The 16372-nt window shown below is 36.7% G+C and overlaps 1 protein-coding gene across 1 annotated transcript in view; it reads right to left on the reverse strand.

Moving 5' to 3' along the window:
• PRKCG (protein kinase C gamma) overlaps positions 1-16372 on the reverse strand; it is a 4166346-nt gene that overhangs the window by 718683 nt on the left and 3431291 nt on the right. Inside the window, exon 12 of the mRNA XM_044080462.1 lies at positions 8679-8770. Within this exon, the coding sequence (XP_043936397.1) occupies positions 8679-8770 (92 nt within the window). The remainder of the gene's footprint in view (positions 1-8678; positions 8771-16372) is intronic.

Raw genomic sequence — 16372 nt, forward strand, 5'->3', positions numbered from 1 at the left:
TTATACTGTTATACTGATTTATGTTCTCAGCAATTGTCAGCTGTAACATTGATAATGGATTATCCATTAATGGCATAAATCAGTGCAATCTGAATGTTATGATGCATAGCTTATAGCTTCCTTTCCAGATGTTTGTTTTAATAGTCAGCTAAATCATTATTAAATGAAGTACTGCAGAAGCAAAGTGTCTTAATACTAGGATACATTTTAAGCTCACATAGTCTGCCTTTTCAGATCACTTTTTTTAAATTGCTCATTGCCTTTCAAGTTAAATATTGACATCAATGTGTAAAGTCAGATTGTCAGTAGCTGAAATGTGTAACCTGAATCACAGTAGGTCTAGGTCAAATGTTTTATACATACTATCTCCTAAAGCTAGGGTAGGTCAAGGTGCATGTGATCTTGAGGAGGAAGTGTTGTATGATGTGTAGGGTGATTTGCTGTGATGTCAGGATGCAGGTGATCCTAAAAAGACTGATCACACACTGCTGTAGAACTGGAACCTCGAATTAGAGGCTCTGCTATGTAAGGATGAATGAACACTGATGTGGCCTACATGAAATCTGCTCTGTTTGTTCCCTTCCTAGTATTTCCACTACGTTCTTGAGAAGCACTTGTAGTACAATGTGATATGGCCCAATGTCTCTGGACAATGACCTGGGCTCTCCATCTTCCAGAACTGACTCTTATTTGAGACTGGTATGTCCTTACTGGTGTACGTATGGAGACATGGATGGTCATGGTCGGTGTGTCACCATACTACAGATTAATGTTATTATGGGATTATCACTACCATTTCCATGTAGTGCTGAAAATCCTCACATACTTCTTGTAATACTCAGACCATTTCTAGCTGAGTCTCTGTGGCAGCACACTGAGCCTTAACAATGTCACAGCACACTTGCCCATGGACAACCAATGCTTTATGTGCATCCTTGGGTTGCTGTCACATATGCCTGTGCCTGGGGTATCTCTCTGGACACTGTTACCTCTGAATTTCTGTCATCATCTAAAAGATGTTCCAGTAGGTTTGGAGATAACTGTTGTAGAGGTTATTGGGTTTTCTACTTGTACAACCTGTAGTGTAATATCACCATGTACCTGACTTTGTGATCCAGTGTCACTTCATACAAAATTCCTAACATGTTGACAGCTATGAGATTGTGATACTGAGCTTTATGACCATGTTCCACTTTCCCCAGGCCATCTTATAAATGTAATTATGTTATCATCAGCAACAACTAGTCTGCTACACACAGACACACACCTATTGGAAATTTGAATAATTTCCAGTTCATGCATGTCTTTCACCTGACTTTGGCAGTTTATAAAGATGCAGTGTCACCACACAGATAAAACCACAGTAGCATGAGTCTAGGGTTACCACCTGTCCCATTTGTGAGGGACAGTCCCTCTTTGGGCAGTTGTGTCCTGAGAGAAATTTGTAAAAATGGCAAATGTCCTGAGATTTTAGGACAAAATGATTTCCTATATTTTATGTAATAGTTGCATAAAACAGTTATTCTGTATCTAAAATACCTAAATGTTATAAGAAACACAATAAGCAACTAAAATGCTACAAGAATAAGTTTTTATTTAGGCAAAAAAGTTAAGTTCTAACCTTTGTATTGACCGTGGGTATGTGTCGGCCTGTAAAATCTGATGTTTGTACTAAAAATGTCCCACTTTGGCCATTTGAAAAGGTGTCAACCCTACATGAGTCAGCTTTTCTATCTTCCACAAGTCAACACACAATTCAGTTTTGACAGAATAAATTAGTTCTACATATGATGGGAATTCTAATCCGTAACATCTTATGGGGTACTTTAATCAAAAATGTTGATATTATAGTAGAACAATGAAAAAAGGTATGCTTTAGTGAACTGTGTATCCTGTAAAAAGTTTATCTTCCAAATTTATTGGTATAGTGGAACTGTTAGTTTCAACTGCTGACCCTATAAAGAATCAGTTGAATATATTACTACTTAGATACTGGCATACACTACTGCATCTGTGTAAGGAGGTATGGAAAACACTTTTCATGTGCACTCTGTTCAATATCATTATGTGGAGAAGGTAAATCTGTAATTGTCGTGTGTTACATGTACTGATTGCATTTCAGCATTTAATTCTCTACCTAAATATATTAATTTTGTCAAACTAGCCTTCTTGAACAGGTGTTTGTTGATGCTGCAGGTATGGATAATGGCCAGTGTCCGCAACACCAATGATTATGTCAGTATTACCATCATCTTCGTCACAGTCATCCCCATGAATGGAGAGGAGGTATTCCTCATCTGGTGTGAAAGGGGTAAGTGTAGGAAGTCACCCCCCATTACTGCTATGGGCAATTGCATTCTGCTTTGCCTTTGCTCTGGCATTTCCTACCATATCATTGGCCATCTTCTTGCGCTATGTTAATATACAGTTCTTCAATCAACAGTTATCTCCAAACCTGCAGGAATACCTTTTGGATGATGATAGAAATTCAGAAATAATGGTGTCCACAGTCAGAGATACATATATTAATATATAGTTCTTCCACCAACAGCATTTATATCCATAACCACTTGGGTCCAGGCCTTTGCCTCCAGTTTGTTTGGGTCTCCCTTTTCCAAAAAGATGTTTGTCATATGTCCTAAGGACTGCTATGGGAATGCCATTCTCCTCATGGCTAAAACTGTCCCTTCACTGTCTAACTCCATATGCTGCATCATTTATGTAACCTAAAACAACATGCCAACATCATACACTAAAACCTTTGATCCCATCATTAGCCATAAAGCACAGCAATGAAAGCATGCCTGCTTTCATCACAAATAAATAAAAGAGCTGTGTAAAAAACAGGTTTGATGACATGGCACCCACATGCATATACACATAATTCCCAATCCAGTTTGTGAATAAAGTTGTGTTGAAGTAATCTGTGCAGTATTATTGACACATTCCTAGTACTATTGCAAGCACCTTGTTACAGACTGTATCATTACCCTGACACTTTTCTGTATCCATACTATCATTTTCATTCAGAAGTGACACTCAGTAATCTTCCAAATAAATTAGCAGGATCCATATTATATTTTCAAAAGCTGACAATGTCGAATCTAACATTGTCGACACGAGAATATCGAATGCTCAGAATCTCGAGCGTGTAAACAGAAATCTCCGTAAGGGGAGATTTCCATTTACTGCAATGTAGTGCGGTCTTGGAGTTGGTATATTTAAGTAGCGGGGGTTGTGGGTTAGGGTACTTTTTTCTTTTTTTTTTCTTTTTGTCTTTTTATAAGGTCGATGTTTGAAGACATCGACCATATGGTGTCGACCATATGTTGTTCGATGTTTTCAAACTTTGATCTTATAATATAGACCCGATTAGCATGTATCTTGACACAACAAAACATTGTTGAAAATGCAATACATCACACTACAATCACTTTAAAATATATGCCTACACCTTATGTAGCAAAATCATTAATTGCACCAAAATTAATTTCCAAAATTACTTTCACATTGCCATTTTGAGTACTTCCATATACAGAGTGCTGCTGTTGGGAATTTCCATCCCTAAATTACATTTGTTGCATGAATCTTTATTTGGGTTATCTGCATCTACTTTTAGGTCATTAAAAGACACAATTTTCATAGTAAACGCTATTATCTTGCATTAGTATGACCTGTTTCATAATACTTTTGAGTATTTTAACTATTTATTTCTTACCTGATTAAAATTTGTGTTTTTCTAAAGCATTTGCCACCTAATTCAAGTGATTGCAGATTAATGTGGCAGTCACAAACTTATTTGCATAAATGTAGGGGCATTTACGCATGTTGTATGCAAATTAGGCTTAGTTATGCTTATCTGTATGAATCACAATAATGTGGGAAGGTATAAGGCAACAAATCAAGGTAACTAGACCTTGGGTAGTTGTGAACATGGTGCAGAGAGCGTCAGAGACTGTAGCAGTCCACAACAGACATCAGCTGTCTGCATGAATGCTTGAACAAGCCTAGAAATTCTCTAAAGTCCCTATGGTTAGAAAAGGAAGTACAGAGTCAGATACACCAAATCCGCATAATCATGAAGCATAATTTCTACCCACCCTGCATACTCAGGCATATATCATCACTTCAGATCACTCAATACTTCATATAATTTCATAATAACAAAAACAGGAAGATTTATTTTTACAGTCTAATATATTTATATATATACATATATATATGTATATATATATATATATATATATATATATATATATATATATATACACATACATATATATATATATATATATATATATATATATATATACATACATATGTATATATATATATATATATATATATATATATATATATATATATATATATATATACATACATATATATATATATATATATATATATATATATATATACATATGTATATATATATATATATATATATATATATATATATGGTTACACTTCAGAAGAGTAAATGCTAACTTAAGTGAATGCTTTTCGTGCTATGAAAAAAAAAAAAAAAAAAAAAGCGAAAGCTTATGAGCGAACATTCTTCCTAATAGAATTTACACTGGCAGTTGTTTGAATGGGATAGCGGTACAGCAGGTAAGGGAATTTGTCTTTGCCCTGCTATTGTGTTATCTTGGAGTTAGTATATATAGTTAGTAAGGATGAGGGGGTTCAAGAACTTCAGATAAATTTATCTGCATAATCAAACAGTTCAGTCCAATAATAAAATAATTAGTTTAATGATTTTAGTCTGCAGCTTTGAAAACGGTTGATAAAATAAATGGCATAATCGCAAAAAATAGTATTCTTACATAATACTTCACATACTGAAGGATTGCCTTCAGATCATTTATGCTTATGCCATAATTGGGTAATTGTTTAAATGCCTTTGCATATATATATATATATATATATATATATATATATATATATGTGTGTGTGTGTGTGTGTGTGTGTATCTGTCTATATCTCTCTGCACAGATAGATACATACATACAGGCATAGCAGTGAATTTCACGAATAACCACTATGCAAGTATGAATACTAGGATTATGAATACCACCCTCAAATTTTAGATATATTATATATTATAAGTTCTTAATGTGCACTGTATCAGTGTTAAATCATTTAAAGAGCTGTGGGATGGACTCATATATTGTAATGACTCTCATATTTACACAGTCATAGTTTACATTTTAAAACAATAAAATCTGCAATTGTTAGAAAGGTCATTCCTCAAGACACACCTAAAAAAGCATACATATCTACAAAAACACAGTTCTCTTAAATCAGGATTAAAATTACACACCATTACAAGCATCAGAATTACTGCTGAGAAAATATTTGATAGAGTAAGCTTCACTGTCATTTTCTAAGTATTACTAAACTATATATTTTTTTTCATTTTATCGTTTGTGTGCATTCCAAAGTGTACATAGCCTTCATAACTCATCAGCATAGAGGGTTTCTACTAGCATGTAATCTTGAAAGAAACATCAGAAAGAAACGACCTCTATCACACCTTTTATTTCCTTCATACCAGAAAGCACTGTTTAATGCAATCTGAAATTACTGGCATAAGCCTTACATGCAATTAACATTTATTGGCTTTAACTGCAGATGGGATACTTATGTTTATAACAGACCTTGAAGGATTTTCATTCTCTGATTACATGCTGAGTCCAGTTTAGTCATAGGAGAGCAGAAACCTATGCTGGTGCATAGTGGTAGCAAGGCAGGGAAATAAACCTCATATCAGGTGCCAGTCCTTCCTAGTGTGTGTGTTTACGCACACGAGAGTGTATGTGTGTCTGTGTGTACGCACCTGTGAGTGAGTGAGTGAGGGTGTGTGTGTGTGTGTGTGTGTGTGTGTGTGTGTGTGTGTGTGTGTGTGTGTGCATGTGTGTGTGTGTGTGTGTGTGTGTGTGTGTGTGTGTGTGTGTGTGTGTGTGTGTGTGTGTGTGTGTGTGTGTGTGTGTGTGTGTGTGCATGTGTGCGTGCATGCTCATGCATGTGAGTATGTGTCTGTAAATGTCTATGCAATTAGGATGTGCTCAGGCACACACAGACACATACAGACACACACATACACACATGCACCTATTGGCGGTTTGAATAATTTCAAGTTCATGCATGTTTTTCACTGGTCTATATCACTTCATCGAAGTGACACTTCATTGCCATTCACAGACTTCCAGTCATGTGGGGGCTGCACCCTCCACACTCCCCACTAATGATATATACCAACTCCAAGATCACAGTGCAGTGGGAAAGGGCAAATTTTCCGATCCTCACTGTACTGTAATCTCAGTATGAACAGTCTGACGAATGGCATCTTTGATGGAATAGCACCAAAAATGCTGTCTGATGAACTGATTTTTTGATCGAGTGATAGGAACCTGTCTTTCACCTGACTCTGGCACTTCATAAAGATGCAGTGTCAATGCACAGATAAAACCACCCTAGCATGTCTCAGCTTTTATATCTCCCACAAGTTAACACACAATTCAGTTTTGACAGGCTAACTAAAATCTAATCTGTAATATACTATGGAATGCTTTAACCAAAATCTTTGAAATTACAGTAGAAAAATGCAAAAAAGTATGTTTTATTGAATTATTCAGCCTACAAAAAGATTACAACTTCACTGTTTCTCTGACCTTTCACCTTAGTTTAACTTCTCGACATAAAACAGATTGTTGCGCAAGTTAAATTATGCATATGCACTATTGCCCTAATGTTAAACTTACACAGAACAATGGAAAGGATTTGTGGAAATGTATTTATTTATTTATCAATTTAATAGTTTGGGATGATGTATTATGGGTTGGCTGTGTAGGTTTCTACTACCACATCCATCACTATTCACTATGGAAAGTGTTTGTTTAATATAATAAAGAAGGGACTACTAGAGAAAAGAGGGGACAAATAAGTACAGCTCAAGGAGAAAAACAATATCAAAGGACGTAAGGCAGCAGGCATGCTAGATCTCTAAATAAAAATATACCAACTGCATGTCGGGTAGTGTTAAAGGCATTGAAGTATGCTCAATAACTACCTTTACTTATTTCTTTATCATTTGTTGACCAAGAAAGTCCGACTTGGACAGAGCATATTATCAGCAGAGGCTATTTATTTATTTAGCATTTGTTAACTGGGAAAGTCCCGTTAGGACAGAGCCTATCTTCAGCGGAGGCCTGGGGAGAAATGCTCCAGACACATGTCTTTGGCATGTGGGCGAAAACCTGAGTACCGGAGGAAATTCAGGAGATCACAAGAGAACATGCAGACTCCACACAGAAGGCACCCCTGCCAAGAATCAAACAGGAGAACCTCTTGCTGTGAGACAACAGCATTAACTGCTGTACCACGGTGCAACCCCCTATATAGTAGTTGAAACTGCTTGGGTCCCCTACAAAGTCTGGGGAGAGCAGCTAATGCCTTTGCAGTGTATGGAAGTGGGGCAAAGATACTTGGAAAATGCTGGCATGCTTTTTTAAAAATGAAAAAAAATAAATAAAACAACGAGCTTCGTTTTCAGTAACCCTGGGCAATATGAATGCATAAACAAAGGGTGGTTAGTACAAAAGTGTTAGTATTGAAGAAGAAGAACAGTTTGTTTCCTTGAACTTGAAAAGCGTAATGAAACCCGAATTAAAAAAGCAAGTAAAACTTGGACTCTGTTCTCTAAATATTCTTCAAAGAATGTAACAGCTATGACTTTAGAAATAAATATATATGCTGCTCTGATATTCCCCTTCTCCCTAGTGTATACCATAAAATGCATCATGTCCATGAAAGGATTTCATTTTGATCTTAAAAACATGAGAATAATCTAACCAAAATTAAAATCTCAAAAATCTAATAAATGAGTCTTTCCTGATGTATTTCTTTACCATCTAGTGGAACAGCTTTCAGCAGTCTGGAGGAAGTCAAGCAAGATTTCTGTCTTGCAAGGAGAAATCATATTTGCCGCACCATAGGTTATGCTACAAAGTCAAATACTGTGAAATTTCCACATCACTTGTATGTCTGTGCCACTGTTTTTCTGTTAGGAAGTTCTTATCCTAGAAGTAAACTGTCCATTTTTTATTCATCTTTGGGGGTGGGGGTTAAATTTACCTTTGTGAGTTAATTAGTAAAATTACTATCACATCTGTGTATGACCAGAATGACATAAGTAAATGTGCTACTTTAAGAAATGTATTATTAAATTACTGAACATTAATAAAATATAATAACTTTCATAACCTGTCATATTCACATCTTATGCAATATATTCATATTTCAGCACTTCTGTGTGGTGTCTATCATGCAGTCTTAAAACAGATTATGATATTAGAATAACAGCACTCTTTGGCAGGTTAGCCTCCACCATTAATATGTCATTTATACAAGGTATTTTGTCATTTGCAATGACATCTTGTCATATTTTATAGTGAATGGTCAGAGAGATTGAGTGCAGCACCTGCTTACAAGACAAAAGAAGCATTGATGACCCAACAGTTTTCAGGGCAACCATTTTTATCAGTAGTGAAAAAAAGACGAATTAATGACAGAGATATAACTACCATTTTACAAGCTATAAAATGTGATGTGCATTCTTTTTTATAAATGTATCAGAGCTACATTATTCCCACAACATGCTAATGAGCAAAACTTACGCAGCGTGTGGTTCTTTAAACTTTCCAACCTGCTGGATGTGATACATGAGGTCTCCACCATTCACATATTCCATAACAAAATACAGCCGGTCCTATACAAAACAGAGAAAAAGAAAGATAATTAAAGGTCAGTCATATACTGCACTAAGAACTCAAGTAGGGAAACAAAATAATAAGGTAAACTTGATGGCCAAGTTTTACTTACTATAGTTTGTCTCTGTATCTACCTCTCTCTCTATCTACCTGTCTATTTATCTATCTGTCTATCTCTTCCTATATATTTGTGTGCCTGTTTTTTCTGCTGGTGTATTTTTCTATATCCATTAATTGTAATTAATTATTTAATTTGCATTTAAAATCTAATAAACTAATTGACCAGAGGACCTTTTTCATCCATAACTAGTAATATATATAATTAGGTATCGACCTCAGGCACTGTGTCGCAAACAACAAACTTTAAAGTGTCTATATAATGTACATATGCATTCTAAACAGTCTTCTGAAATTAGGATGATATTTTACATGAGAGAGTTCTTAACTTTTGATGCATAGTGCAACTGGATTAACACAGGAAGTTTTAGAATGTTGCTGCAGGTTTAGAATCCAGTCCCAATCTTAGAATTCTCAAAGACTACAAATCTTCAGGTTTTTCTTATGTGAAATGCACATGCACAGTTCAAAGTCCACAAAACAGATGTATTTGTGATATAGTTGCATAATGACAGCAAAAGTATTTAAAATGAAAACAAATCCAGAAAAGAACAAAACAATACATTAGAAATGCAAGCCAACCAGAAAAGCAACTCAGCAAGAAGATGACCTGAATAGTTGCACCATACAAGACCATGTCAGACTACTATAACTTATCCAACCAGAAACTTGGTAATCATGGACCCTTTTAAGAAATTACTGAGGCCTTAACATCAAGTGTAGGTCAAATATATATGGACAAATTAAAGTTGCAAATAAAATTGCATGCTTTGCTAGGTGGGAAGATACCAGAGTGTCAGAAGAAAACCTTGTACACAAGGAGGACATGCAAACTCCAGACAGACAAAGACCAGAGGTTAGAACTATACTCTGGAGGAGTGAGACTCAGATATTAACTGTTGAGTCACCACGCCACCCTTTTGTGTACAAAAGGCTTGTATAAAAGTAATCATTATGATATATCACTAATGTGGGTCCCTATCACATTATCAAAAACACATTTTCACCAAACTGAATATAGCAAACAGGCAAAATAGTGAAGTGGCTTTTCAGCAAATTCTTTCCCTGGGAAAGAAGTCGCTTGGCCGCTTCATTAGTTTGCCATGTTTTGCACTGTAGTGCGGTCTTGGAATGCGGTCTCAGAGATTCCCTTATCTGGTGTGGCTCCCAAACGTAAATGTACAATAGTTACTGAACTTAGGGTTAGGGTGCAGGTTAAGGTAAGTGCATATCTAGTAATATATTTAGCGTACACCTTAGGGTTAGAAGTAGGGTTTAGTTAAGTGTATATATATATATGTTTCCTTTTTTGGGGGGGGTTAGAAGTAGGGTTAAGTTAGGTGGATATATGTTTTAAAATGTTTACTTTTTTATTTTGGGTTAGAAGTAGGGTTAAGGTAGGTGTGTGTGTTTTAGCTGTTTACTTTTCTTTCTTTCTTTTTTTTTTTTTTTGGAACAGCAATTTCTTTCTCTTGGAAAGAAATTGCTGTTCTGAGCTGTCGATATTTTCAGCTTTCAGTCAATGATGTGATATAGACCCCACTAATGTTATGCAATGGTTTAAGTAATGAGCTGTGAATGAGTCACAGCCTTCAGTATGATGTTTGATTTCCATGGTCATCACATACATGTTATAAGTCATTTAATCAAGCTAAAGTTACCAGATATCCTAAAACATAGGCATTTATGTTAAATGAGTCTTACCTAGGTAATACATTCTAAATGAAAAGTAACAAATTACTTGCATTTTAGTGTCAAACAGATAAAGGCAGTCACCGTTTCCTGAAATGACAGCTTTCTAGAACATTCTCCTAGAAAGTAAACATTATATTGCATGTCTGTGCACATAAATTAACATTCAATAATGCCACAGTTAATGAGATATATAAACAGTGCATGTATATATGGATGCAAATGCTGCATAAAATAAGGATTTGAGATTCTTCACAATGACACTAATTTAGACAGGAATATTCACAAATCATAACAAAGTTTTCATAAAGGTCAAGTTTCAGTTGTACAAGCAGCATACCAAAAACTACTGACATATTTTCCATTGCCACATGAACAGAGAAGATTTAATATTATGCATGCCACATATTATGTATGTAGGCTCTGCACTGTCTATGTTGAAAAATGTAGTGATTTTATAATATGTACAGTCCATCTTTTGAAAAATAAATTTGTTAAATTACCCATATCTGCCATTCTGTATTGTAATTTAGGAAAGAGTAAAGTATTGGTTAGGGTTTTCTTTAAAGACAGAGATAGGCCATATTTTATATAGATTATAGAGCTCCAGTTCATTTGTGTAGGTCTTGAACTTTGGTGTGTACATGTTCAGAAAAAGTTAATTATCTGTTGTGAAGTCTAGGTACTTGCAACGTTCAACAGTTTGCATAATTAGTTATTTATTTATTAACCAGGAAAGTCTGACTTTGAACAAAGCCAGTTTTCAGCAGATGCCCAGGGAGAAACACTCCAGATGTACGTCTCTGAAATAATGTGGGAGGAAACCAGAGCACCAGGAGGAAACCCACACAAACACAGGGACGACATGCAGACTCAGCACAGAAGACACCAGCGTCTAACCGGAGAGCATTTTGCAATAACACAACCACTGTACCACTGTGCCGTCCTTGTAAAATGGATAGTTGGATCAAGGATTGGTGATTTATCTGTTAGGCTAGAGAGCATCAACATGGTTTTTATTTCTTTTACTATCACTTTTGCTGCACTGAGCCATGTAATTAGTGAATCAATACATAGTAGCATGGAAGAGATGGGTAGCTCTGGGTCACTACAAAGAGTAGTGGAGACATCTGCATATTGTATCAATTTGGTACTATTTATATGAAAATACACATCATCGGTAAAGAGAGTAAATGAAAGTAGTCTGAGCACATGGCCTTGTCTTACTCTTACACTAGGTTAGATTTGTCGGGTACCACAAGAGTTGCAACACAATTTGATTTCTGTTGTTTAAGTAACTTCTGAACCAGTGTCAAAAAGAAGTGTAAATTCTATTGTGTGCAGACTTTGTAGACGTATGTCATGGTGCACTGCATATGAATAGGTGAACAGTAAGCTTTGCAGTACTTCATTCAGGTGCAGTGAAGTTGGTTAACTCACCTAGAACAGTTTTATTGCTATGGCAAGGATAAAAATCATGCTGAGATGGACACAGGTTGCGGTGTTTGGTGAGGTAATGTATATGTCAGGATGGTGTAAATCATCGTATTACCAAGGAAAGAGGGCTGAAAGTTGATATTTTTGTATAATTTTTAAGTTTATGTTTTTTCCACCCCTACTTAAAGGTGTGAGTTATGATTTTTTTTTCAGATGGATGGGATATATCTTTCTGTTATATTTCTGTTAATTCTAATAGTCAGGTGGTACTGCAAAACATGTGGTTACCTAATTATAAAACTAGTAGTGTTAGAAATGTCAGGATACACCAGCATTTTAGTCAAGCAGGTAAATGATTTCCTGCATAAAATGGCTGCTTGGTAGAAATGATGTTTTTAAAACCTTCATCACCTTTAGCACTCCAGTCCTTGGCTCAAAATACAATGCATTATGGGATATATAACAAACAGTAATATTATATAATTGTCTTAAAGTGGCAATGGCTATAGTTCATATTCACAATAAATATACAAACTCTAGCAGCTATAATTTACTTATCATCACAGAAGGTTAGCAATAACATTGAATATTTGTTTTAAAAATTGTGGTAACAGTTTAGCCATTCATAATAATTCTTTTTTCTTGAGCTTCTTAATTTCATGTGCAATGTCTGTTTTGAAAGCAAAGTTAGAGGTAAGGTGTAGGTTTCATAGTTTGGAGCAGTTGCATTGCAGCTATTTTCAGTTGTCAGTTTGCCTATTACTGACTGGAAGTAATTGACAAACGTGTTGACTGTTTGCTTGCCATTTGGTAGTTTTAATGGGTTATTATCTGTACTATGAGCCATAGTCAGTTATTTATCTTTGCTGGAACATATTGATCAAGGATGGCTAGTATTGTTTCATTAAAAAGGTCAGCAGCTTGATGTAAAGCATACTATCCCAGTGTACGGATGCCTATTCCAGTTTGTTATTAGTAGTGATCTGGGAGGTGAGGGAGGGGATTTGTTTTATACTAACAGTGTAGATAGGTTTGTGATCATCAAGATCATTTGGCAATATGCCACTAGTAATGATTCTTGTTTGGAACTGGCAGTGGTCCATGGATCCAAAATGGGTTCTGGGAGTTGAATTTTTTACATATGCGCATTTAAATATATATAAACACATGCACCAATTTTTGAAATTTATTTTAAAGTTGTGATCATTCTGTTGCATTGTAAGTAAGTATCATTTCTGCATATCTGCAGATTTTCAGCTGGATGTGCTGTTTTTTTCACTTATAAACATGCCTTGATTTTCTGCTTCCAGTGATTTTTTGGCAGAGTTTTAACTCGTATTCTACCTGCATTTTATCTTTTACTTTATTTTACACATTTGTAAGTTATGTCAATGTTCCCATTTTTTTTACTTTCGCCAAATCTTTTGGGCTTCTAATACCATGACAGGAATGGACCACATTCCTAAGTCAATGTATGATTAAAGTTCATGAAATTAGTAATGTTTCACTCTTTTACAGCCAAAGGTGCTCTTCACAGCACCTACAATGTGCCCAGTAATGAATCCTTCTGCAGTTCATATGGAGTTACATGTAATGGTAGCGTATTTAAATTGGATTGTAGATTCTTTTTTTTAAGACCCATTGCTCCTACTACTATTGGAACCATCTGGGTATCTTTCTTACACATTACTCTCGTTTCTGCTTGCAAATCCTGACATTTTATGACTTTGTGTCTCTCTGAATGCAGGACACTGTAGTCACTGGGTGTGGCGATTTCAATGATCCATACTGTGACGACTGTGCCCTGGCCCAGCAATCAAGGAGTTTCGGTCCTCACCACTCACACCAGGGAGGTTTTCTCATAGAAGAGAAAAGGATAACTAATACACACAACAAAGTACAATTTCCCTTAAGTGCACACAGAGATCACAGTCAGTTTGGGGCTGGTTGCTCCCTTGCTCACCAGGTCCACAATACGACTCCCCACTGGCACAGCTATAGGGTCCAGCTCTCAGCCTAGCTGGGCAAGCTAAATCCTTTGCTTCGTGTCCCTGCCAAGTAGCTGACACACCACACACACACACACACACACACACACACACACACACACACACACACACACACACACACACACACACACACACACACACACACACACACACACACACACACACACACACACACACACACACACACACACACACACACACACACACGCACACTTTGAGATAAGTATTTATACAACTTCACAGACACTCCTGGGAAAGGCTGACACAGATTATCCAGCTGTGCACCTTTACCCAGACTATACGGTAGTAATTACTGCCACCACCCAACTAATAATAGCTACTAAAAGGCCATTAAAAGGGGGTCCAATTATTACTGTACAATATTATAATCCAATGGTAGTATGACTAACAGTCAAGGCTTACTTTAGAGTGGCCTATTACAATAACCTCTATAAATATGCAATGTACTCTAGAGCTTATCTCTACACAAACCAGCCACAGGTAGAAGGTTTTAAAACATATTTTATAATAAATAATTAAAACACAAGACAAAACTACTATACCACAGAGATATCTAAGAGTTCAGAGATCACACAGAAACTTAAAATAATACAGTAGGACAGGTCTTATTTCAAAGAAATATACCTAATTAATCTTTACTAGCTTTAACTATTCCTACAAGAACTCACAGTGCTAAAACTTACATGTGAACATAAGGCAGAGTGCTGATAAGTTGGATATCGAGATCAAAATGCTCCCTGTCTCTTGTGAGAAATACTATTTAAACAATACTAACAAACATGTCTCTAAGGTCCTCCCAAATTGCATAATTTTTGACACTTATGTTTTCCCAGTATTCATATTGCATCATCTTAACACCTGGTCTGAGTTCTTGGGCCACAAATTGCATTATTTAGCAATCTAACACCTCCACATAAAACTTACAACAATCGAAGACATTTCACATGTATATTCTAACAGAAACTAGAGCAATAAAGCACATTCCACATCTAAATTCTGGTCATAAACTTTAGCCTTAAAACAATGGGCATGAAACCTTCATCCAGCTGCACTGGAGCTGAATTCTAACATGAAAGGGTCACAACATGCTTCACTGGGCTACTAGACTGCAATGTTGTCACATATTTTGCAGTTCCACATTTCACAATATTCTTTTACATTCAAGAAAACATGCCTGTATTTTACATTTATTTACAAGTGCCAGAATTATATATCAAATTCTATTTGACTAGGCTAGCAGCCTTCGCCTGTCTCTCCCCAGTCATCACATCCCCCCCCCCCCGGGGAACTCAAGCATGTTTTTCAAGTGCCCCTTGAGAAACATCGCTTGAGAGTGTCAGGTCTATCTGGGTGTACCTCACCCCATTCCCTGTCTTGAGAGCCCATCTGCACTGGCATTGCTACTCCCACTGTGGTGCTGCACTGACATATCATATGCTTGCAACCCCAGACTCCATCTTAGCAACTTGGCATTTTGCTGATTGGCTCTGTTTAACCATGTTAGAGGGTTGTGATCTGTTATCACAGTGAATTTTCTTCCATACAGATAAGATTGAAGTTTTTGTAGTGCCCACACTATGGCTAGACATTCCTTTTCTACCGCTGCATAGCATTCCTCCCTGGGTTGGAGCCTACAACTGAGATACACCACTGGGTGCTCTTCTCCCTCTGAAGAAATCTGGCTAAGTACAGCCCCACCCCATAGTTTTAAGCATCAACTTGCACAACAAATTCTACGCTGTAGTCTGGACTGGCTAACACAGGGGGTCCTCCCAAAGCTTCATTAAGCTTCTGAAATGCCTGCTCACATGCTGGGGTCCACATTACCTTATCTGGCCTGTTAATCCTTGTCAGGTCTGTGAGGGGAGCAGCTATGGTACAATAACTGGGAACAAACTTTCTGTTATACCCTGCTGTCCCTAAGAATGCCCTCACCTGCTTTTTGGTAACAGGTGCAGGCCATGCTTGAATAGCTTCCACTTTGGCAAGTTCTGGCCTTATCTTACCACTCCCCACTCTATGTCCTAGGTAGGAGACCTCTGCCATACCCAACTGACATGGTCAACACTGCTCTCTGTAGTCTGCTCAGCACCTCCCTGACATGCTGAATGTGATCTTGCCAGGAATGGCTGTAGATAGCAATATCATCCATGTAAGCAAAGGCAAACCCTCCTGCTCCTGCTAAGATATGATCTACCAGCCTCTGGAAAGTCACTGGGGCATTCTTCATCCCAAAGGGCATCTTTGTGAACTCATATAAGCCAAAAGGAGTCACAAAGGCTGACTTCTCTCTAGCACTGGGAGTCAAAGGTACCTGCCAGTAAC

Source organism: Protopterus annectens, chromosome 1.part1, assembly GCF_019279795.1.
Source record: "Protopterus annectens isolate FY-2018-M chromosome 1.part1, PAN1.0, whole genome shotgun sequence".
NCBI classification, from domain to species: domain Eukaryota; kingdom Metazoa; phylum Chordata; order Ceratodontiformes; family Protopteridae; genus Protopterus; species Protopterus annectens.